The 26272-nt window shown below is 34.0% G+C and overlaps 2 protein-coding genes across 3 annotated transcripts in view; both read left to right on the forward strand.

Moving 5' to 3' along the window:
- The first annotated feature begins 1263 nt into the window (after positions 1-1263).
- aqp10a (aquaporin 10a) lies at positions 1264-7593 on the forward strand. Of its 2 annotated transcripts, none has more exons than XM_028470209.1 (6): positions 1264-1453; positions 2365-2491; positions 3434-3571; positions 3668-3786; positions 3884-4101; positions 6042-7593. In XM_028470209.1, exons 1-6 carry the CDS (start codon positions 1370-1372, stop codon positions 6250-6252), a joined length of 897 nt encoding a protein of 298 aa, XP_028326010.1. In that variant the 5' UTR covers positions 1264-1369; the 3' UTR covers positions 6253-7593. The 2 variants fall into 2 exon arrangements, with proteins under 2 accessions (XP_028326010.1, XP_028326011.1); XM_028470210.1 differs by having other exon boundaries at positions 1316-1453; positions 2324-2491.
- A 5900-nt stretch (positions 7594-13493) lies between these two features.
- atp8b2 (ATPase phospholipid transporting 8B2) overlaps positions 13494-26272 on the forward strand; it is a 36377-nt gene continuing 23598 nt past the window's right edge. Inside the window, 10 exon segments of the mRNA XM_028470811.1 lie at positions 13494-13578; positions 15150-15217; positions 21409-21467; positions 21559-21672; positions 22390-22488; positions 22611-22672; positions 22802-22874; positions 25237-25284; positions 25287-25309; positions 25394-25473. Of these exon segments, the coding sequence (XP_028326612.1) occupies positions 15193-15217; positions 21409-21467; positions 21559-21672; positions 22390-22488; positions 22611-22672; positions 22802-22874; positions 25237-25284; positions 25287-25309; positions 25394-25473 (583 nt within the window). The 5' untranslated portion in view covers positions 13494-13578; positions 15150-15192.

Genomic DNA, 26272 nt, shown 5'->3' on the forward strand with positions numbered 1-26272 from the left:
TCCAGCAGGGACAAAATTATTTGTCTTTTTGTCTGAAACATCTTAAATGTAACACTCTTAAGATCCTGATACGTAAAAAACAACTTTGTTGAGGTTTGTCAAATGCAAGAATCTAAACGTAATTTCCTCTCAAACAATGGTGATATTTTGCCTCAAAGGCAACTTTAGTTGAGTTAATGACTCACTGATGCGTATTGCTATTATTAACTTTCACTAAACAACAAATGCTACAGGATGACAAGTGAAGAAGCCTCGTCTTGAATAAGCAGAACATGCACGTTCTGTTTCCTAGGTTGTAGCATGTCGCAGCTTTTCATCTTATCTGATTATGAAAATTATCTGAGAAATTTACCACCTTGCCTCTTCCTTTTGTTCTAGAGTCCAAAAAAGTATGTAATTGGATTACATAACACATGCACGAAAAGTCCAGAGTTCAGCAACAGGGTTGTGGTTAATGGTGTCCTGATGGTCAAAAAGACTTCTTCCATCTAAAGGATATTTATTTTGTGTTTAAATCCAGGTCTTATTGAAACAATGGTGGACATTTCTTAGTAATGACCAGTGATGTCAATAACATCAACAGGACTGAACATGGAGTGGTCTTTGTGAGGAATTTACATGTTCTCCTCGAGTTTGCAGGCATTTCACAGACTAATCTAAAATCTTACCAAAAACAACTATATCAGGTTAATGAGTGTTAAATTCTCTGGAGCAGGGAATAGGTGCCATGTGACAATAATGTCTGTGAGTACAAGTGATTTATGATCCTCTGGATACTAATTAATGTTGATAAATAAGAATCAGAAAAAACTGTATTCATCCTCTCAATAAGAAACCATAACTATACAGTTAAACTCACAATAATCGTTCTTTGTTTTGTTTCTATTTCTAGGACTTAATGTTCACATGTGATGAAGTACAAATAAAACACTAACAGATGGCATGATGATAATAATTTATGTCAACAACTAAACCTGTCAGAGGCCATAAAGGCATAACCTATAGGTGTACACTGAGAAAAACGGATGCAATCTAATTATTTAACAAGTTTGTGGTCGGCACTAAACACTTAAAACGTCTCCTATTCTACAGCTTCAAGGCTCAATTATTCTCCACATCTTCATTACACTCTGTTATCACTGTCAACACATAATCTGACAGTTTATGGCCTCTGACCATCCAAGCAACCTATGACACTCTTGATACCAACATGAGTAAATGTTGGTATCAAGTAAATGAGTAATAGTGTTTGTCTACATAAGGGGAAGCGGGAACGCATGCAGATGCTCAGCTGGAAACTGAGCAGTAGTGACACTTCCAGTGTTTCTGTTGCATTCCTGAAAGAAGCGGATGTGATGCTACTACAGTCATGATGAAACTACAGATACTCAGAGTAAGAAATGCTCTGGTTCGTGAGTGTATGGCTGAGTTTTTGGGAACTTTCATCTTACTGGTAAGTGACCCTGTCTACCAATTTAATCAGAAAGATCCCTTTCAAAATAAGAGTTTACATACAAGGTAAAATCAATAAAAAGTAAATTTATATCAAGATAACCTCCTCAATGTTGCATTTTTTCACTATTTATTTAAAACTATACTTTATAAAATCACTTGCATTAAAAACATAATTCAATTTTTTTCTGCAAAAAAAACACTAAAATGGGTTCATTTTTATGAAGAGCATCGCATATAACATATACATACCGTATATGTTAGCGTTGTTGTTTTTTTTGTACAAAAGAAGCACAGAAATGACATCATTCAAGCAGTGACAACATTTTCCATGTGAAATAGTACTTAAAATTTTTTTAATGCAATATTCATAGATCTGAACATTTTGTTCTACCTAATCATGTGTGTGCTTTCATATGAAAAAAAAAAACAGTGCAGTTTCAAGACAATGTTTTTATTACCAATGAAATGTCAGCCACAATAAAGATACCTTTTATCAAGTAATGTATTTTACAAGAGCCGCAACTGATAAGAGATATTTTGGTGGAACAGCACCCCATTAGCATCACATGTTTTATTCTAACAAAAATAAAAACTAACAAAGCACTAAAATACATTTAAAAAAAAGAATGCAAACTACAAACAATCAGCAGGAACACAAGAACATGAAGACAATGCATAAACTAGTGAGGGAGGATTATCACAAACCATGAAAATAAAAGACTATGACAGGTGTGAGCCATGATTTATGAATGAATCAATAAAAAAATAATTAAATGCATTGAATGACTTTTTTTTTTTATAATGATCTATATATTTAAACCTCTACCTCATAATGGCTAGTGTTTTTTATGGTCTGCTGTTTGCACAGCCTCCTGACTTTGCCCTACCATGCTTGTGTCTATCATGAAGCTCTTTGGCTGTGCTGCTGCGGCGCAGGTGAAAACCAGCAGAGAAGCTAAAGGCCAGTTTCTGTCTGTCAACATGTCCTTCTCTGTGGGCGTCATGACAGCCATGTACCTCACCAAAGGCATCACAGGTAAATCAGACACGAAGGGCCATAGAAACCATGATTCAAGGCTCAGATTCTGATTACGGTTGCCTCAAAGGATATCATTTTAACTTCTAAATCATTCTAACAATTAAACACTCAATATTACAAATTTTAAAGTCTTGGCTTATGTTTCTTTAAAGGAAAAAAAAAACGTTTAAGGAATAAATTCATTAATTTTATAATTTAAAGAGGGTATAGAACAGGGCTGTCAAACTCATTTTAGTTCAGGGCCAGTTTGTTCTTAAGTGTGCAGTAGATTATAGATGGGGGAAAAGGAACAATTTTAACATCAGTACAATTCACTTAATAAAATATTGACTTTTGTTCCCAATTTTTTGTGTAAATTTGGCGAATTTTGTGTAATTGTTTGCGAGAAATTGCAAGATTTGTGGAAAAATTGATCTGCAATTAAAAAATACCATATATCCCATATAATATAAACAAAATTAAAATGCAAGCCATTGAATTGGTAATTTTCAGATACCTATGTGGATTATTTGGTAATTTACACAATAATTTCAGTTTTCTCTGTCATTTTCACTTTCACCTGCGGGCTGATTTAGCCGCTGGGCTTTGAGTTTGATATTTGTGGTATAGAAGATTTAATGAATTTATATCTGATTTTTTAGTTTTCTTTAACTTACTGTTGCTTTGGCTCTCACACACAAAAAGTTGTATCCAATCTCATGTAGCACCATGAATATGGTTATTATTAGGATTCTAAATCATGAATGGATTATTTGAATGAATCAAATGGATTCATGATCCAAGATCACTTTTTAATCTATTGTCTAGTATAAACACTGTCATAAATTATGACAAACTATAAAACACTTGAAAAAAATCTCGCCTTTGTTTTTAAAAATTTGAATTCTTGTTTATTTATTTGCTCTAATTCACCCTATTATCTCTCTGTTCTGCCTGCAGGAGCACATCTGAACCCTGCAGTGACTCTGAGTTTCTGCGTTCTGGGGAAGGTTCCTTGGGGACGGCTGGTTCCTTACAGCCTCTCTCAGCTTCTTGGAGCTTATTTGGCATCAGGGCTTGTATATCTGATTTATTATGGTTTGTCTCTCTATTTTTCTTTACATTTATTCCCTATATATTTGTATGCATATGTCATTTTTGTTGATCAGTGAATGCACTTTATTTCTATCACAGATGCTATAATGGACTTCAGTGGAGGCGTGTTAACAGTGTACGGTCCAAATGAGACAGCATCTATATTTGCCACGTATCCCTCAGAGTTCCTATCTTTGGGCAGAAGTTTCCTCGACCAGGTGAGAATGAAAGTACCATACACTGTTAGATCAGGATGTTTTTTTTTTACTGTTTATTTCATAAAGACAAGCATTTGTTATGTGTGTCTGACCTTAGATAGTGGGCACAGCCATGCTGATGTTGTGCATCCTGGGTTTGGATGAGAAAAGGAACACCCCCGCTCCCTCTGGCCTGATTCCTCCCATTGTGGCAGTGATCGTCCTAGGGATCTCTATGTCCATGTCAGCCAACTGTGGTGCTGCCATTAACCCTGCTCGGGACCTCGGGCCTCGACTTTTCACTCTGACAGCAGGCTGGGGCACGGAGGTCTTTACGTAAGAGTCTTATCTATCAGTGACAACACACTTTACAATAGGCAAGCACATAAGAAGTAATTAAGATCCTGGATCTAAATCATTTTATATATATATATATATATATAAATATATAAATTTATGATCTGATCATCTAATGTTATCAGAGAAGTGTCAGGAAAACCAAAAGGAACATGTCAAAGATAAAGATTTGATAAGGCGGAATAGCACCCCATATACCTGAATAGGAAAAGTGACGTAAGAGTTTTCATTAATCTTTCACTTTTTATTCCTCCATACTGAAATAGTTCTTATAAGACACTGGAAACCTAAATAAGTTACCAAAACTCAATTGATCGCCTCATTTTTTTTTTCAAGTTGATTACCTTAAAAGGTTGGATGACAATCTACTTGTACTTTTTGCTAACAGTTAAATGAAAGTGCTCTATTAATTACATTTTTTTTTTTCCTCTAAATAATCCCTAATTGAAACAGCAGAAATAACAGAACTTTATCATTCTTAGCATGTAATTCTTATTGTATTAAGTTGTGTTTTTAAGTTATGCTTATTTATAAACAAGAATAGTTCAATTTACTCAAACATTATTAGTTAAAGTTAATCAACTTGACATAATTAAGCGAGTCGAACTTTTTCTTGACTTTGAGTGTAAACTACTTACGGTTTTTCTCAGTCACTGTGGTGCTTTTCTCACGTCACTATTAACGTCTGCACAGCAGTTAGTGCATTTCTCAAAACAATTAGTGCAAACTGCAAAACCTAGTGGATAACCTGCAAAAGCGCGTCACTTGCTCAAAAGCAAGTATTCATGTCAGTGAATCTGCCAGTTTCACCATAATGAGAAGTCTTGACACCATCGTTTATGAACAAGGTAGTAAAATGGCTTTGTCATGTTTTCATTATGACAGTTTATTCTCTCAGTGTTTTCCAATGCAAAGAAAAAGGTCAGAACTCAGTGACACTACCTGAGAATGCTCCAGACAGCACTATACGCTACTTGTACAGTCATTTGAGAACTACAGTAAAGTTACACATTGCTGTTGTTAGGGGAGTAAGTCAGTACAAGACACTGAATACGTACGTTTCACATTTTTACTGTATACGATCTTTGCAATTCTACTGCATTGTGCCAAAAAAATACACTACAGTCACTTATTTAGGACAAACATAAGAAACATCCTTTTGGTAGAGCTGTGCACAAATGTGAACAATACACTGTAACAGTACATATTGTAACTGAACATAGGTAATTCATTCTGGCACATCCAGATGTTCCTGTCTGTCTAACCACATATTTTCATCCACATCACAACACATATCATCTTTTGTTCAATTTAGGAGACATTTCAAGGAAAAAAAATTATATATATATAAAAAAAGGTATAAAATGTGCTTGGCAGAATTTAATAACTAGTTTTGTATGTTATGACTCAAGGAATGAAATGAAGACTATTAGTTTTAATGGGAACAACTATTCATCATCTATAAGTATAGTTCATTTTGACATGATAATGTTATAAAACAGCAGATAATTGTATTAAAGAAACATGTCCGAAAGCATCTATGTATAATTTGTTTAGAGGAAGGAGAAATTGCTACTATGATGTGCACAAATGACTAAATGTTGTAAAGGTTGTACTAATAGTTATGAGAATTTTTATTCTGATCTGAGAAAAGCACCAAAGTGACTGAGAAAAACTGTAATCCATTTAATTACTTTGAATGTTCAGGTTTACATTGAACCTTTGGAACTTATCAGAAAATGTAAAAATAATCAATCATTGAGCATAATGTTTTATGCAGACGTTAAATAGAACATCTCCCAGCTGAAGGATCAAATAAAGGTTTTTGGGGTTTTTCAATTTGGAAAAATGCTTCTTTGAATTTAGCTTTGATTGCAAGTTTTTTCTCTCATCAAACTTTCCCTTTTCTCCTTTTTTAGGTGTTACAACTACTGGTTTTGGGTTCCTATTGTCGCCCCGCCTATCGGTGGCGTTTTGGGTTCCCTCATGTATTTGACCTTCATCCATTGGCAGCTGCCGGACCCAGATGAATCTGATAATATCTCCAACATTTCCATCATGAACGACAAACTCAAGCACTCAGATGCCTCATGGGAAAAAGGGCAAGAACTGAAGACGGCAAAGTTCTAGATGTTACAGCATGATTGTTATTCTGTGTCACATCAGTCATGTCATATGAAGTGTTTTGGAAGCACCAGCTTTTTCACATCATCCTCTAATAGAAACATGACAGCATTATTATTATTATTATTATTATTGTTATTATTTATTAATATTTGAAGCTGTTTATTGCATACATACAGACCCTTTCCAAAAAATTAGAATATCATGGAAAAGTTGTTTAATTTCCATAATTCCATTCAAAAAGTTAAACTTTCATAAGATTATAGATTCAGGGCCCACACGTTAAACGATTTCAAGTATTTATTTGAACTGAAGCTGCTTGAGGTCCAGTGTGAGATATCCAAGGTCAGTCATGATTTAGTGTGCAATGTTCTGTTCTGTTCCTCACCCGTCTTCCTCCAAACCCTTGGACCTTGATTCCCGAATGAAAGGCACACTTTACTTTCATCAGAAAAGTGGATCTTGGACCACTGGCCAAACGTCCAGTTCTTCTTCTCCTCAATTTTTTTCTGCAAAAACTGAGAAGTAAATGGTGATTTCTTTACACTATTCTAATTTTGAAATCCTGTTTTCGTGGGTTTTATGAGCTGGATAAATACCTGAAATTGTTTGAATTGTGGGCCCTGAATCTATAATCTATGAAAGTTTAACTTTTTGAATGGAATTATGGAAATTTAAACATCTTTTCCATAATATTCCAATTTTTTGGAAAGGGTCTGTAGATTGAACAATGTGAATGAGAAAAACTCTTATCTAAGTTTTTCATAATTGATCACTATTTTGAGAAAAACTTAATATCTGGTAGGAATATCCATCATTATAACACACATCCTGCCCTTAAAGCAGTGAAACTATCAGACTGTACTGTCTCCTCCATTTAACTGTAATACTGTGTTGTTTTTTTTACAGTTTTTATTACAAAACTAAAATCTTTACTCAAACCAATAGTGATGGAAACCTGATTCTGTTTTGTTGTATTTATGCTCAATCCTTTTTGTATTTTTGTGTTGTTAACACTCTGATTCATGGATCAATCCAGTGATGCTCTTTTTCTTTCCTTGCCTTGTTCCACATGCTGTCGCAGGTCAACACTACATGAAGTGTAATCTTTTTATGACAGCTATGCATGTTCTATTATTGCAATGAAACAAAATGACCTAGAGATTCTTAGAAACTATCATCAGATAGGGTTAGGATAGGGTTGTAAGATTCTCCTCCTCACTTCGTTTAACTGCTCCACTATCTTAAGTTCATCTGTTGACACTCAACCTGCTGATTGTATAAGCTGATCACGTGCTGTAAACATAAAGATGCATGTCATAATAAAGATAAAAAAAACTATTTTTACTTAAGTGGACTGTCAGTGCAGTGTGGACATGGTCCCACTTCACACGTGACTGTAATTCATGTTTGGTCTTTTATTGTTTTATTGTTGAAACTGGGCCCTACATGTGTATGAGTTTGAAATTGAAAAAGCATAAATAAAAACACAATTTGCGTAACAATGCGTGTACAGTATAAGTATTTGATCATGTTTTGCTTTTAATACTGTACATGACATTGATATATCATATCCATAATAGCCATAGGGATGAATGATCTAGTTTAGAAGTTTCAGCCCCATATTTTAATTATGAAGAGCAATGGATCAGGTTACAGTTTTTTTCAGTCACTTTGGTGCTTTTCTCACGTCACTATTAACGTTTGCACAGCAGTTAGTGCATTTCTCAAAACAATTAGTGCAAACTGCAAAACCTAGTGGATAACCTGCAAAAGCGCATCACTTGCTCAAAAGCAAGTATTCATGTCAATGAATCTGCCAGTTTCATCATAATGAGAAGTCTTGAAACCATTGTTTATGAACAAGGTAGTAAAATGGCTTTGTCATGTTTTCATTATGACAGTTTATTCTCTCAGTGTTTTCCAATGCAAAGAAAAAGGTCAGAGCTCAGTGACACTACCTGAGAATGCTCCAGACAGCACTATACGCTACTTGTACAGTCATTTGAGAACTACAGTAAAGTTACACATTGCTGTAGTTAGGGGAGTAAGTCAGTACAAGACACTGAATACGTACGTTTCACATTTTTACTGTATACGATCTTTGCAATTGTAAAGCATTGTGCCAAAGAAAAATACATTACAGTCACTTACAGTTTTTCTCAGTCACTTTGGTGCTTTTCTCAGATCAGAATGAAAATTCTCATAACTATTAGTTCAACCTAATGCACATACTTAAACAGGGTTAAGAAAGCAGTAAGGCACAAGAAAAGACAAAAAACTAAAATCTTCAAAAATCAAAAGTAAGGCTATAGCAAGGCATATTTTTTCAAAAATTTAAAAAAAACAAAAAATTGAGTTAGGACCATCATTAGACCCTAAAAACTATTGCAATTTTAATGCACATACTTAAACAGGGCTAAGAAAGCAGTAAGGCACAAAAAATGACAAAAAAACTAAAATCTTCAAAAATGAAAAGTAAGGCTATAGCAAGGCATTTTTTTCGAAAATTTCAAAGAAAAAAAAAAATTGAGTTAGGACCATCATTAGACCCTAAAAACTACTGCAAATATAATGCACATACTTAAACAGGGCTAAGAAAGCAGTAAGGCACAAAAAATGACAAAAAACTAAAATCTTCAAAAATCAAAAGTAAGGCTATAGCAAGGCATTTTTTTCAAAAATTTCAAAAGAAAAAAAAAAATTGAGTTTGGACCATCATTCGACCCTAAAAACTACTGCAATTTTAATGCACATACTTAAACAGGGCTAAGAAAGCAGTAAGGCACAAAAAATGACAAAAAACTAAAATCTTCCAAAATCAAAAGTAAGGCTACAGCAAGGCAATTTTTTTCAAAAATTTCAAAAAAAAAAAATTTGAGTTAGGACCATCATTAGACCCTAATAACTACCGCAATTATAATGCACATACTTAAACAGGGCTAAGAAAGCAGTAAGGCACAAAAAATGACAAAAAACTAAAATCTTCAAAAATCAAAAGTAAGGCTATAGCAAGGCATTTTTTTTCAAAAATTAAAAAAAAAAAAAAATTGAGTTAGGACTATCATTAGACCCTAATAACTACTGCAAATATATTGCATATACTTAAACAGGGCTAAGAAAGCAGTAAGGCACAAAAAATGACAAAAAACTAAAATCTTCAAAAATCAAAAGTAAGGCTATAGCAAGGCATTTTTTTCAAAAATTAAAAAAAAAAAAAAATTGAGTTAGGACCATCATTAGACCCTAAAAACTACTGCAATTTTAATGCACATACTTAAACAGGGCTAAGAAAGCAGTAAGGCACAAAAAATGACAAAAAACTAAAATCTTCAAAAATCAAAAGTAAGGCTATAGCAAGGCATTTTTTTTGAAAAATTTCAAAAAAAAAAAAATTGAGTTAGGACCATCATTAGACTCTAAAAACTACTGCAATTTTAATGCACATACTTAAACAGGGCTAAGAAAGCAGTAAGGCACAAAAAATGACAAAAAACTAAAATCTTCAAAAATCAAAAGTAAGGCTATAGCAAGGCATTTTTTTTCAAAATCTTAAAAAAAAAAAATTTGAGTTAGGACCATCATTAGACCCTAAAAACTACTGCAATTATAATGCACATACTTAAACAGGGCTAAGAAAGCAGTAAGGCACAAAAAATGACAAAAAACTAAAATCTTCAAAAATCAAAAGTAAGGCTATAGGAAGGCATTTTTTTTTCAAAAATTAAAAAAAAAAAAAAAAATTGAGTTAGGACCATCATTAGACCCTAAAAACTACTGCAATTTTAATGCACATACTTAAACAGGGCTAAGAAAGCAGTAAGGCACAAAAAATGACAAAAAACTAAAATCTTCAAAAATCAAAAGTAAGGCTATAGCAAGGCATTTTTTTTCAAAAATTTCAAAAAAACAAAAAATTGAGTTAGGACCATCATTAGACCCTAAAAACTACTGCAATTATAACGCAGAGGGCTAAGAAAGCAGTAAGGCACAAAAAATGACAAAAAAACTAAAATCTTCAAAAATGAAAAGTAAGGCTATAGCAAGGCATTTTTTTTCAAAAATTTAAAAAAAAAAAAAATTGAGTTAGGACCATCATTAGACCCTAAAAACTACTGCAAATATAATGCATATACTTAAACAGGGCTAAGAAAGCAGTAAGGCACAAAAAATGACAAAAAACTAAAATCTTCAAAAATCAAAAGTAAGGCTATAGCAAGGCATTTTTTTCGAAAATTTCAAAAAAAAAAAAAAATTGAGTTAGGACCATCATTAGACCCTAAAAACTACTGCAAATATAATGCACATACTTAAACAGGGCTAAGAAAGCAGTAAGGCACAAAAAATGACAAAAAACTAAAATCTTCAAAAATCAAAAGTAAGGCTATAGCAAGGCATTTTTTTCAAAAATTTCAAAAGAAAAAAAAAATTGAGTTTGGACCATCATTCGACCCTAAAAACTACTGCAATTTTAATGCACATACTTAAACAGGGCTAAGAAAGCAGTAAGGCACAAAAAATGACAAAAAACTAAAATCTTCCAAAATCAAAAGTAAGGCTACAGCAAGGCAATTTTTTCAAAAATTTCAAAAAAAAAAAATTTGAGTTAGGACCATCATTAGACCCTAATAACTACCGCAATTATAATGCACATACTTAAACAGGGCTAAGAAAGCAGTAAGGCACAAAAAATGACAAAAAACTAAAATCTTCAAAAATCAAAAGTAAGGCTATAGCAAGGCATTTTTTTCAAAAATTAAAAAAAAAAAAAAATTGAGTTAGGACTATCATTAGACCCTAATAACTACTGCAAATATATTGCATATACTTAAACAGGGCTAAGAAAGCAGTAAGGCACAAAAAATGACAAAAAACTAAAATCTTCAAAAATCAAAAGTAAGGCTATAGCAAGGCATTTTTTTTCAAAAATTTCAAAAAAAAAAAAAAATTGAGTTAGGACCATCATTAGACCCTAAAAACTACTGCAATTTTAATGCACATACTTAAACAGGGCTAAGAAAGCAGTAAGGCACAAAAAATGACAAAAAACTAATATCTTCAAAAATCAAAAGTAAGGCTATAGCAAGGCATTTTTTTTCAAAAATTAAAAAAAAAAAAAAATTGAGTTAGGACCATCATTAGACCCTAAAAACTACTGCAATTTTAATGCACATACTTAAACAGGGCCAAGAAAGCAGTAAGGCACAAAAATGACAAAAAACTAAAATCTTCAAAAATCAAAAGTAAGGCTATAGCAAGGCATTTTTTTTGAAAAATTTCAAAAAAAAAAAAATTGAGTTAGGACCATCATTAGACTCTAAAAACTACTGCAATTTTAATGCACATACTTAAACAGGGCTAAGAAAGCAGTAAGGCACAAAAAATGACAAAAAACTAAAATCTTCAAAAATCAAAAGTAAGGCTATAGCAAGGCATTTTTTTTCAAAATCTTAAAAAAAAAAAAAATTGAGTTAGGACCATCATTAGACCCTAAAAACTACTGCAATTATAATGCACATACTTAAACAGGGCTAAGAAAGCAGTAAGGCACAAAAAATGACAAAAAACTAAAATCTTCAAAAATCAAAAGTAAGGCTATAGGAAGGCATTTTTTTTTCAAAAATTAAAAAAAAAAAAAAAAAATTGAGTTAGGACCATCATTAGACCCTAAAAACTACTGCAATTTTAATGCACATACTTAAACAGGGCTAAGAAAGCAGTAAGGCACAAAAAATGACAAAAAACTAAAATCTTCAAAAATCAAAAGTAAGGCTATAGCAAGGCATTTTTTTTCAAAAATTTCAAAAAAAAAAAAAATCTTAGTTAGGACCATCATTAGACCCTAATAACTACTGCAATTTTAATGCACATACTTAAACAGGGCTAAGAAAGCAGTAAGGCACAAAAAATGACAAAAAACTAAAATCTTCAAAAATCAAAAGTAAGGCTATAGCAAGGCATTTTTTTTCAAAAATTTCAAAAAAAAAAAAAATCTGAGTTAGGACCATCATTAGACCCTAAAAACTACTGCAATTATAACGCACATACTTAAACAGGGCTAAGAAAGCGGTAAAGCACAAAAAATGACAAAAAACTAAAATCTTCAAAAATCAAAAGTAAGGCTATAGCAAGGCATTTTTTTTCAAAAATTTCAAAAAAAAAAAATTGAGTTAGGACCATCAGTTAGCACACAACATTTAGTCATTTGTGTACATCATAGTAGCAAATTGCAAATGCTTTTGGACATGTATCAGTTGCTTTAATACAATTATCTGCTGTTCTATAACATTATCATTTGCTTATGTCATGTCAGTCAAAATTAACTACTGTATATTTATGAATGCTGAATAGTCGTTCCCAATAAAAACTAATAGTCTTCATTTCATTGCTTAAGTCATTACATGCAAAATTGTTCAACGAGTTATCAAATTCTGCCAAGCAAATTTTATACCTTACTTTATCATTTTTTCCTGGAAATGTCTCCTAAATTGAACAAAAGATGATGTCTGTTGTGATGTAGATGAAAATATGAGGTTAGACACACAGGAACGTCTGGATGTGCCAGAATGATTCACCCATGTTCAGTTACAATATGTATTGTTACAGTGTATTGTTCACATTTGTGCACAGCTCTATAGATAGATAGATAGATAGATAGATAGATAGATAGATAGATAGATAGATAGATAGATAGATAGATAGATATAGAGCTTTATTTCAGACAGGGTCCATAAAAACCCTTCAAACAAACGCAAAAACACATAAAAACGTCTAACAGTCAAATTTTAAAGAGCACTATTATACAAGTGCTGTATTGCATTTGAAGACTTTTTTTCTGTAATTGAAAATGTTTTTTTTTTTTATTGAATTAAACATTTTTTTGATTGAAAAATAAAGACAAATCTACCTTCATGCAAATCTACTTGTAAAAACGCCTACAGAGCAGTAGGGGGCGGTGTGACACACCATATAAAAACAATTAGTGCTAAATTAAACAGCAAAAAGAAGTTTAAAAAAAAAAAAGGAAGGAAAAAAGAAGAAAAAATACAAATTCAACTGTTAAATGTTAAGTCTTTAATGTTCTATACGCAGGTCACAGTGAAACAGAGATATCAGCACGTGATATCATGTCTGTTTGAAGCCCATGAGGTGATGGAGTTTCCTCCTCCTCCTCCTCCTCCTCCTCCTCCTCCTCATCATCATCATCATCATCATCATCATCACATCCCGCCCTCCTTCATCCTCTCCTCCTCTGTTTAAAGTGAAGCCTCAAACCTCAGCAGCTGCAGCAGGAACATCTGCTCCACTAACACCTAAACACGACCTCAGAAGGTAAGATCAGCATGTTTAATCTTTCATTCTAGCATGTCTTTGGCTTTACCAGACTTTGGTAGAACTTTTAGTGATTTTTTTGGCCCTAAAGTCGGTCCTTCTGTCCAACAAAACACACAACAGAGCAAAATTAACAATGTTTGGAGCTCGAGGTGTCAAACATGACTTTAAAGTGATTTAAGAGACATTTGAGAGTGGATAATAATAATAATAATAATAATAATAATAATAATAATAATAATAATAATAATAATAATAATAATAATAATAATAATAATACTGCAGTGTTTTTCAACCTTGGGGTCGCCAAAAATGTCTAGTAATTGTTAAAAGAAAAAAAAGAAAAATGAGTAAAAACGTATTTCCTATTTTGAAATGTATTTTGAATTACATTTATTTTTTACAACTGTATTACCCAGAAAACCTGAAAACAGGAACAAGTGGGTCTGAAAATGGATGGATGGACAACTGTATTATATACTTAAACTATAACTAGAACTATAAATCTAGTTCAAATAAAATGCAGTATAAAAATATTTTGTCATTTTGTGCACTCATCCTGACTACTTCGTATTCATAACACACTTGAATAAACATGATCAAAAACGAATTCTAGAAAAAAAAAATGTGTCTGGGGTCGCCGGACATTTGTGATATCAAAATGGGGTCACGTTTTAAGTACATATTTTTGGTGCTACATATGCAATATAATGAGAAAAAAAACCATGAATGTTGGCAAGAGCAATATATCGTGCATTTTTTAATGTTCTTTGTTCTGCCAATGTCTATCTTATCAATTACTTTTTTTTTTCCTGCTACTATTTTCAGTAGTTTGTCTAGACCTACTGTATGTAAATTGAAATGTCATTTAACATCTTGATAATCTGCGTGGCTCTGGTTCTGTTGGCTCTTGTTCATGTCACAGATTGAGCATCTGAAGGAACGATGGATGTGAGAACATGAGAAGATGAGACATAGAAGGTAGAACCAAGAGATGGTTGACAGTCTGTAGTAAATCAAGAGTATGGAAAAACTGGTATGAAGGTGAACCTGGAAACAATATCTGTCTAGGTCAGCTCTTTTTCTAGAATATTGATTGGATACTTACTGCTTTTGGTCCCAGTGTGCCATATACCTGATTTGAGGAGAAGAGAATAGAGAAGAGAAGGGAACTGCTCAGTCTTAATCACTATTGACTGTCAGTGGATCTGCCTTAAAGCCACTCGTCGTCACACAGTGTGTTACAGAGAGACGGATGCAGCTCTCTGCTCAATGTCATTTCCTCATTAAGGCCTCGACGGAGCAGAAAGGCTCTGGTGTGCAGGTGTATACTGTACAGTATGTGTGTGTGTGTGTGTGCTCACTGATGTTCACTTTCTCTGTGACACATTTCTTTAAACACACTAGTCCTGTTTATGGTTGTTGGAGCTTACAGTGAAATATAAATAAATAAAAAGAAATCTTCATTTGAAACTGTGGAAGTCATGTTAAAATTCATATGGATGGATGGTTTATTTTACTCAGCATTGTATTTCTCAACTAACACAAACATGTTTCTTTTCCTCTTACAGATCGTCCCATGGGAAATAGCAAGAGGACACCGTCTGAGTGGAGATGTTTAGAAAAAAGCCTCCTCCAGGTCAGACTCTGATTATGAAGTACATGTTCATCAATGGGTGTTAAAATATATGACTATTTTTAATGTGGTTCATGAGGGTTTGTTACAGTCAAGACAAGGTCACTCTCTGGCTTTTAGGTTACTGCTCTTTTGTCTTGTCTTTGTGAGGGTTGGATATCTTCTGAATCTACATAATCTGTAGATCCTGCTCTGTTTGTGTGAATGTGAGCAACAGACTGCTGCACAATTTCCTACTGGGTCAAAAAAGTATTTATTTATCTATCGTCTATCTACATACGTACATTTTCATAGAACATGCATATGGCTTTTTTAAATCTCTATAAAAGCAAGGAATATTTGTCTGTCTGTCTGTCTGTCTATCTGTCTGTCTGTGTGTGTGTTCCTCAAATATCTCTGCGGATCAGGATCAGACTGGCCTGACAGTTTCAACATGGCTGCTGCTTGGTTCAAGGGTGCGCGACATCGGATTTGTTTGGACTGCAATGATACCATTCATAAATTATTTCATGAATGCCGCAACAGTCACGTGCGCATCAGAGCCAATCACTATAGAGCCCACCCCCACTCCCCACCTCCTGAGTCGACGGCGTACTTTCACATTAGTGGAATGGGGTTCAACTCCCTACAGTGTCCTCGCTAAAAGCCAAAATATATGAAAACACAATATTTATCACTCCACACCTTTCACAACAAACCTAAATGTCCCTGACGTCCCACCTTCAAACACAACTTCATTTGGCCGTCCATGAAAAAGCTACTTAATCTCCCCTTTTTCTATAGCAATAGATACATTCTACCGGAACTACACTAGTATATAGTATAATATACCAAAACAGAACATAATCCAAAATTATATTTGAGATTGAGAACACAATTTTGATAATGTATTTTAGTGGGAATGCAGTTGTGTGATGATGGGAAGGTTAAGGATAAAAGGTAATAGAATGAACACATGGAATGAACGTCCTTTATTTCTGAGCAATAATAATAAATATGATTTTATTTTTGAGACCCATAATGTTTCCAGTCATTCTGGCTTTGCAGAAACCTAAAGGGGATAAAGGTAAAGAAGCCAAACAAGAGGTAAACAATTCAGAATGTGGATGTACTTTAAAGTTTTCATCTTATTATTTACCTACCCTTTCATTCAGTGATCAAAAACGTCATCTCATCATCATGTGACTGAATTTTATGCAAAAAATGCATCATTTGGTAATGCCATAAATCTACCAAGTTATTCTACATTATTTAACCAAATGTTTAGTTGTTTTTTTTCATGCAGAAGACATAAGACTCAGTCAAAACAGCACTCTTTCTGTCAAATACATCAAGCAATCACCATCATCATATTACAGCAAAAGCCTGTTTACATGTAATAGGGTGACTATAAGTCCAGATTTACCCAGACGTGTCCTCTTTTCACGTCTTTTCCAGACCGTCCGGCCGGATTTTACAAACTCATCAAAATGGAAACAAAAGGGAATCACTCTGACCAGAACTCCGCTAATATTTGTTCTATTGCAGAAATTACAGCAGTTTCTGTAAGCTAAGGAGTTGTAATTACAGTGAAGTGGTTACACACAAGCAGAGAGAAGAGAGACTAAAGTCCAAGATGGATAGAATGACACCAACTACTGTTGGATTTAATTAAATAATCTCAGCAGGAAGATCCTCCTGGATGATAAAACCTCCATGGAAGTTCAGAGACGGACTTGAAAATGAAAGAGCCACTGGGAGAAACTTAGCCTTTAGGAAGTTAAGATACGTTGTCCATCATTTGGTCTACACCTCATCACCCTCATCACCTCCACAGACAACGGACACAATAAAGCTTGGTCAGCATGAGACCATGTGATGAAAACTTTCACAGTTATTTAATGAAGTGTATATTAATGATTATTTACTGTTCTGTAAGCCTTGAGTTTTTTTCGCCCCAAGTGACCTCCTTTTTGATCCCCCAATAATAACATCTCCAGTGTGACCTGAAGCAGTGCTTGGTTGTTTAATAATTGGTGTGCTGTGTACTGACAGTGTTGTCTCTGCGGCCTTAGACAATGATCAATCTCTGAGGCGCCAGCCAACGCTTGCACTGCTTTCCTTATTCCTTTAACCATCATAAAACAAATGATATGTGCACCTTCATTTCTTCTCCAGTCCATTAGTCTGTCACTGTGTCACTGGCGTTGTTTTTCCACCTAACCAGATCACTGCAGACGGATGCACACTTTTAGTGCGAGACTGCAGACGGCTCAGCTATCCTCTTTTGGTCAAATTGGATCAGCTGCTGTGAGCGATGATGTCCTTGTCCTCCACTCTGTCTGATTTGACTCTAGAGTTCTAGTGGTAACATTTCTCATCATTCTGGTGAGCAGGGTATTGTGTAGGGGTGTGCCTTGCCATGAATGTGAAGATACGATTCAAGATACCAAATGATACAATACACATTGAGATATATTGCAATATCAATAATTACAAAATTCCCTTCACAAGCGCAAAATGGTATGAAATACAATTTATTTCATTTTTTTTTAAACTTGCGAGAACAAGTAAATGGCAACTAAGTGTAATTCAAGTACAAATATCAAAAACAAGTGGCATGTTTATTAAAGTGTCACATAATATTTTTTTTTAAAAAACTTTTGCTTCTACAACAGATTCTGATTCTGTTAAGTTATTAAATTCTTTTTTTTTTTTTGAAGTAACCACATACATCTATAAAACTGCTCAGTATGTTTCATGAAAATAAAACTTCAAGCTACAATGCATTGAGGAGTGAGGTAGTTTAACAAGGTCTGATGTGGTTCACTGACACCTAGTGATCAGGCGTTTATGTGCTATGCACATATATATATATACTGTATATATATATATATATATATGTGCATAGCACATAAACGCCTGATCACTAGGGTATATATATGTAGATATATATATATATATTATATATATATATATATATATATATATATATATATATATATATATATATATATATATATATATATATATATATATATATATATATATATATATATATATATATCTATCTATATTATATCTACATATATATATGTATATACTGTATATATATGTGTGTGTGTGTGTGTGTGTGTTGGTGCTATTAAATAAATTTTTCATTGAAAAAACATGATTGAAAAAAATTATTTGGACAGTTTTTATATAGACACGATAATCTTGCGTTGAAATATTGATATATCGTCGTCACGATTTTTTTCTCTAGAGCTGTAATTTGTTGATTCTTATGCATCACAGGGAGGTGTTAAAGTATCAGCAAGTGAATTTTTATAAAACAACTGCTTTACTTTGATGTGTATCCATCCAGTATAGTCTGAGTTAAACCAATATGTATTTACTCGTGCACTTGTTTATGAGAACCATCTTCTCGTTTAAAGGTTTCCCAGTAATGGAGCTTTAAAGGTCTGTAGAGACCTGCTTCACATCGTCTGCATCCGTGCTGTCAATGCCCTTGAAGTTCTCAGAGACATCAAACACTTACTGAGCATTATGCTAAAGATGCTCACGCATTCAAACTGACTTAGCTGCAGCTTGCACAGCAGTGGCTATAGGACAAAGAGCAGGCTAGACACAGGAAAGCCTCAGTGCTGAGCGGCCAATTTCTGCTCTTCTTCATCAGACCTGGCAACATGTTACAGATATGTCAACAATGTTGGCACATGCCAAAAAAAACTATCGGATAGTTATTAGTGGGAAAAAGGTAATAAAAAAATCCATGAAAGTAGAAACTGAAGGGAAACTGTTCGACAGGCATGAGCAGAACAAGATATTTTATTCATTAGAGATGAGCAACTTTGATCACACCGGGGGCCACAATAATGTAATTATCTGATCCAAGGGCTATGTCACAACGTGTCTTTTTTGTAACCATCTTCTGTGTTTTTTGAGTAATTTTGTGTTGTTTTGTTGAGATTTTGTGTTTTTGGAGTAATTTCTGTGTATTTTCATTGTGATTTTCAATTTTTTTCTCATTTTGTGGGATTTTGAAGTCAATTTGTGTTTTTTCTTGTAATTTTCTGTTTTGGGAGTCATTTTTGTGTATTTTTGAAGTCGTTTGTAAATTTCTGTGTAATTTTTTGGTATTCTTGTAGTCCTCTTGTGTATTTTTGTCGCAATATTTGTCGCAAATTTTGTGTAATTTTGTGTGTTTTTGGTGTCATTTTGTGCGTTTACTTTTGGGGGTTGCACAAAGATATAGACCGAGGGCTGCATGTAGCTCCCGGGCCACCAGTCACCCATGTCTGATTTACAGTAAACAACTCTAATCAATAAACTGTGAGTTGGTTTCGTTTCATTGAGAAATATTCTTCTTTTAGAGATAAACATAAAAATAATCCATGTACTGTGGTGAAGATACCTTTATCACCTTGCAACGACTTTTCGAAAAATAGACAGTGTTTAGTTTGCAGTTTTTTCTCAGTTAGAGTCACACCCCTCAAGTTATATTTTTGCACTTTTCATAAGCAAAAGCAAATTGTGTGTTTACTGAAAAGACTAAATGTGCTGTTTCATCATTATTCCAGATCTCTGCCAAAACAAAACTTGCTCCTCACCTGACAAGTATGCGGAGCTTTAATGGGGTTCCTTTAAGTGCTCTGTGTTTGTTTAGTGAACACAACAGGGACGGTAGATGTAGGTTATGAGAAGTGTTTGGTGAGAGGACATCACAGAGCTGCACAAACACAGGAAAACCACAGTGTCTTTGTTTAGCTGGGTGATTATGTGGTAATGGCTTGTCCCTCCTTTTGGCGCCTCATTGCCTTTCTGTCATCAGCACAAAGTGCGTTAAGGTCTCTGTTGTGTCTTGGTATCAAACATGATTGTGATTTTTGGCGTGTGAGCGGTTTGGACCGTGCACTGCTTGGTGCTGTCATTTTCTCTTCAAACAGCCGACTCATGAATATTAGAGGTGACAGTGGGGACCTCCCAAACTACTTCAGCATAAATGGAAACCTGAAAACAGCTGGAGGATAGAAAGCAGAGTCAGGATGGGAAGCTACTGGAGCTTTACAACCACAGCAGTTGTGTGTTTTATGTAGTTTCACTCTCAGCTGTGTTGTCTGTTTTTTTTATGTGGTCTTCACTAATGACTCCCATTAATTCTACTTACACATACACATTAGCATGTTTACACACACGGTATAGTTGTGTGTGTCAGTCCCAGTTTATACATCCGCTCATTAACAATAGCAGAATCTGATTAAAGATCTGATGTAATTTGTAAACCTAATAGTTCCTTTGGGTTAATGTAAGACAGAATTATTATAGCCTGTCTTCTGTTTCTAATAAACAAACAGAGGAGTGGCTCTATTGGCCTTATTACCTCTACCAAGGAGGAATGTTATTTTCAATGGTGTTTATTTATTTATTTATTTATTTGTTTGTTTGTTAGCAGGATTACATCAAAAGTAATAAACCGATTTTAATTTTAACTAAAGGTAAACCTTACCTTTTACTTTGGAGGGAATCCTGATCAATTTACTGATTCTGGATCAGTTTAAAAAATCAAATAATCATTTTCTCATCAAATTTCAATAATTCATATCTTGGTTCATATTTGACCGATCTTTATAAAATCAGACTCAGTTATGACGGGTTGGTCATCTAGATCAAATTTGGATTGTCAATTTATTAAAGTAGGGGTGTCAAACTCATTTTAGTGTAAGGGCCACATACGACCTGACCAGAAAAATCCATGTTTTTGTGAAGGAAAAAGCACAAATTAAAACTAAATGCAACAAGTTTTCTCAAATGTAATTTGCCAGAATTTTGTGAGACAGGTTTTTAAAAAATAATTGTGATTTATTATTAATGTAAATAATATAGTACAGCAACCCCCATCATGTTATCTACAATTTATATGTTAATTTATAAAAAAGTCCTGTTTTTGCTTTCATTTTTACTTTGAAGAAAATCTTCCTTCGGGCCGGACTAGACGCTCTGGCGAGCCAAACCTGGTCTTCAGGCCTTGAGTTTGACATGTGTGTTTTAAAGTGTGAATGATCATGGTACCACGATCAGCATCACTGATCCAGATAACTATCGTGTTCATTCTTCACAGGTCTTAGAGAGCTCATACTTACAGCAGGAGTTCACCCCTCACTGTTTGGTGTTATCCACGTGGGTTTATCTTGTGCTTTGTGCTTTTTGTGCAGAGGAGGAGAGACGAGTGAGAGCCAATGACAGAGAATACAACGAAAGGTTTCAGTATGCAGTAAGACAGCCTCCTGTTGGACACAGATTCTCACATTAGGCCATGCCAAATAGGGTCTCATATTTTTTTTGTCATTTTTTTTGTCTTGTAGAGTAACTGCATCATGACATCCAAGTACAACATCATCACCTTTCTGCCCGTCAACCTGTTCGAGCAGTTCCAGGAGGTCGCTAACACCTACTTCCTGTTCCTGCTCATTCTGCAGGTGAGAGAGTTACTGTAGGTGGCGAAAGAGTTGAGAACAGGAAGGAGGAGGAGCAGAAACATGTGTGCACTTTATAAACAACTTCAGTTTTCTTGACAAGACATGTTTTGTTTTTCTTGTATTGTTGGAGTTTGGTCAAAACTCAGAAGTATAAGACTCATTTAACTTTGGGTCACTGTCCTTAATTCTGTTTTATAAAGAAGCAAATCCACAAACCAAGTTTGAGTTTATTTTATTTACAACAAGGACAATACATATTAATGAACATATATGTATGTAAATATGCAAGATTATAGCCAATGGCTAATTTCCATCTTTAGTCCCTTTGGCAGGTTGATGTCAACAATATAAGATAATAAAATCAATAAAACAACAGTAACAACAAGTAAAATCTTTTCTTAAAAAAAGAAATCTAATGAAAATTTGTAAAGTCTATTATTTATGTAATAGTATGGTCGGTATTTAAAATAAGTTGGGTTTTTTTGTTTGTTTTTTTTATAAGAAAACCCTTGCCCATGCTTAGTGGAAATTACAGTTTGTCTGTTTTATTAATATTTTTCATAAATTTACCCACAATGAATTTGGTGTTTTACTAGTTATTGTATATGTAAGGCTAACAATACCAACCATAAATACTTATAGCATACTAAATGCATTCAGCTGTCTGGAATATGGATATTTAAGCACCCTGACAACTGGCTGTTCTTCTGTCCTTAGTTAATACCTCAGATCTCCTCCCTCTCCTGGTTCACCACCATCGTGCCTTTAGCTTTGGTGCTGAGCATCACTGCAGTTAAAGACGCCACAGATGACTATGTGAGGAAGATAGATTATCTTCTCTCTGTTTCATTCATTCATTTCAAACATCAAAGCACGCTCTTCCTGATGTAGAGTAAAAAAGTAAATTGATGTACTTTACATTTATTTTTTTTCTGCAGTTTCGTCACAGAAGCGACAACCAAGTAAACAATCGCCGCTCTCAGGTCCTCATGCGTGGCTCGTAAGTCAACACACATGAGTATTTATATTTAAAAGTTGTATTTTCTAATAGTAAAATGAGAAATCTAAATATGTACTCTGTTTTACATGTTTTAATTGCAAATCTTTGCTCTGTGTTTCAATGTTGCAGGCTTCAGAATGAAAAGTGGATGAATGTTCGCGTGGGTGACATCATTAAGCTGGAAAATAACCAGTTTGTGGCAGTAAGTGCGTGTAATAATAAACCTACTAAAAAATTAGACTGATTGTATTAGTGCTACACAAATTGCCGATGTCCTCAATAAACCAAAACATAAGATGTCAAGAGTATAAATTTCAATATTATAGGTCAGACTACTGCTACTACTACTATTACTACTAATACTACTACTACTACTACTACTACTACTATACTACTACTACTACTACTACTGCTACTACTACTATTACTACTACTACTATACTACTACTACTACTACTACTACTACTACTACTACTACTACTACTACTACTGCTACTACTACTATTACTACTACTACTATACTACTACTACTACTACTACTGCTACTACTACTATTACTACTAATACTACTACTACTACTACTACTACTACTATACTACTACTACTACTACTGCTACTACTACTATTACTACTACTACTATACTACTACTACTACTACTACTACTACTACTACTATACTACTACTACTACTACTACTACTGCTACTACTACTATTACTACTACTACTATACTACTACTACTACTACTACTGCTACTACTACTATTACTACTACTACTATACTACTACTACTACTACTACTGCTACTACTACTATTACTACTACTACTACTACTGCTACTACTACTATTACTACTACTACTATACTACTACTACTACTACTACTACTACTACTGCTACTACTACTATTACTACTACTACTATTACTACTACTACTACTGCTACTACTACTATTACTACTACTACTATACTACTACTACTACTACTACTGCTACTACTACTAATACTACTACTACTATACTACTACTACTACTACTACTACTGCTACTACTACTATTACTACTACTACTACTATACTACTACTACTACTACTACAACTACTGCTACTACTATACTACTACTACTACTACTACTACTACTATACTACTACTACTACTACTACTACTGCTACTACTACTATTACTACTACTACTATACTACTACTACTACTACTACTGCTACTACTACTATTACTACTACTACTATACTACTACTACTACTACTACTACTACTACTACTGCTACTACTACTATTACTACTACTATACTACTACTACTACTACTACTACTACTACTACTGCTACTACTACTATTACTACTACTACTATACTACTACTACTACTACTACTACTACTACTACTACTACTACTACTACTACTGCTACTACTACTACTGCTACTATTACTATTACTACTACTACTATACTACTACTACTACTGCTACTACTACTACTACTACTACTATACTACTACTACTACTACTACTACTACTACTACTACTGCTACTACTACTATTACTACTACTACTATACTACTACTACTACTATTACTACTACTACTACTATATACTACTACTACTACTACTACTACTACTACTATTACTACTACTATATACTACTACTACTACTACTACTACTACTACTACTACTACTGCTACTACTACTATTACTACTATACTACTACTACTACTATTACCACTACTGCTACTATTACTATTACTACTACTACTATACTACTACTACTACTGCTACTACTACTATACTACTACTACTATACTACTACTACTACTACTACTACTACTACTACTACTACTACTACTACTACTACTACTGCTACTACTACTATTACTACTACTACTACTACTACTACTACTATTACTATACTACTACTACTACTACTACACTACTACTACTGCTACTATTACTATTACTACTATACTACTACTACTACTACTACTACTACTACTACTGCTACTACTACTATTACTACTACTACTATATACTACTACTACTATTACTACTACTGCTACTATTACTATTACTACTACTACTACTACTACTATACTACTACTACTAATACTATACTGCTACAGTACTACTACTACTATTACTACTACTACTACTACACCTATACTACTACTACTACTACTACTACTATTACTACTACTACTATACTACTACTATGCTACTACTATACTACTACTACTATACTACTACTACTACTACTACTGCTACTAGTATAATAATAATTATTATTATTATTATAGCATTTTATATATTATATATTTATCATAGACACTCAAAGCGCTTTACAGATTTAAGGCATTATTCTTTCACTCCACACTTAGTGGTGGTAAGCTACTATTGTAGACTCACATCATTCTGATGCAGAGGATATTTTGTCTTTTATCTAAAGGAAAGACCAGCAGAACTTAGACATTTCTGTTCTTTTTTAAAGCAGATAAACTAAAGATTTTTCTCAGTGTCGCCCACATAAAGATGCTAATCACAGCTGCTGTATCTGCTTTCAGGCCGACCTCCTCCTGCTGTCTAGCAGTGAACCACATGGGCTTTGTTACACATCGAGACCGCCGAGCTAGACGGGTCAGAAAACACCCTTATCGCAGTACCTCACAACCTGCAAAAGAAGTTTTAGACTAAACTGCTGCATTATGAATTTTCCTGCAGCGAGACCAACATGAAGGTTCGTCAGTCCGTCTCAGTGACATCGGAATTTGGAGACCTTAACATCTTGTCTTCATTTGATGGTGAGATTTGAGGACATTTTTTTTAGAAACATGTATCTTAATTTACATGCTTCCTGTTCTCCTCTTCCACTGGTGGATGACAGCCTATTATTACACAGCAGCATGCAGAATGAGCTGAAGAGCTTGGTGTCAGCATCACACACTCCGTACCTGCTCAGGAAAATGCATTACTGCAGCAGATTTAGCTGCACTTCAACTCGTATCAGTTTACAGATAAAGTGCGTGTGTGCGTGTGTGTGTGTGCTTCCAAAAGTATGATGTCACGTCACCGAGATGATTAATTCAACTTCATAATTCATCAGACAAAAAAAACAACTGCACGAGTGTTTGTTTGTTACAAATCTCATGGACTACAATATTTTAGAGAAGGGTTGGGCAACTCTGACAAACAGGAAAAAGTGGGTCTGAAAATGGATGGATGGATGCAACCTACTTTTCACCCACTGAACGAACCATTATGAAGGGTCAAAAATTAAATTGCACGTCTTTCTAATTTCTGGCTATTTCCAATTTTAAAAATCCAAAAATTTGACGCTCCAAGTACGTCAAAAATGCATTACGAGACAGGAATTGCCATAAAATATGAATTAATTGTAGAATCATGAAAATTGACACAGAAGTAGGCCATGACAAGACAAGTAAAAAATATTGTCATGACAACGCCACACAGGAAGTCCAGAATCTTGAATTGAAAATTGAAAATTGCAAAATTGCTATTTTCACCCACGTTGTATTTTAACACATTTCTCCTAGGGTGTTTCACTGATGGGGTTCAAAGTCGGTGAAGATCATCTAAAGA

This window comes from Gouania willdenowi, chromosome 16, assembly GCF_900634775.1.
Source record: "Gouania willdenowi chromosome 16, fGouWil2.1, whole genome shotgun sequence".
NCBI classification, from domain to species: domain Eukaryota; kingdom Metazoa; phylum Chordata; class Actinopteri; order Blenniiformes; family Gobiesocidae; genus Gouania; species Gouania willdenowi.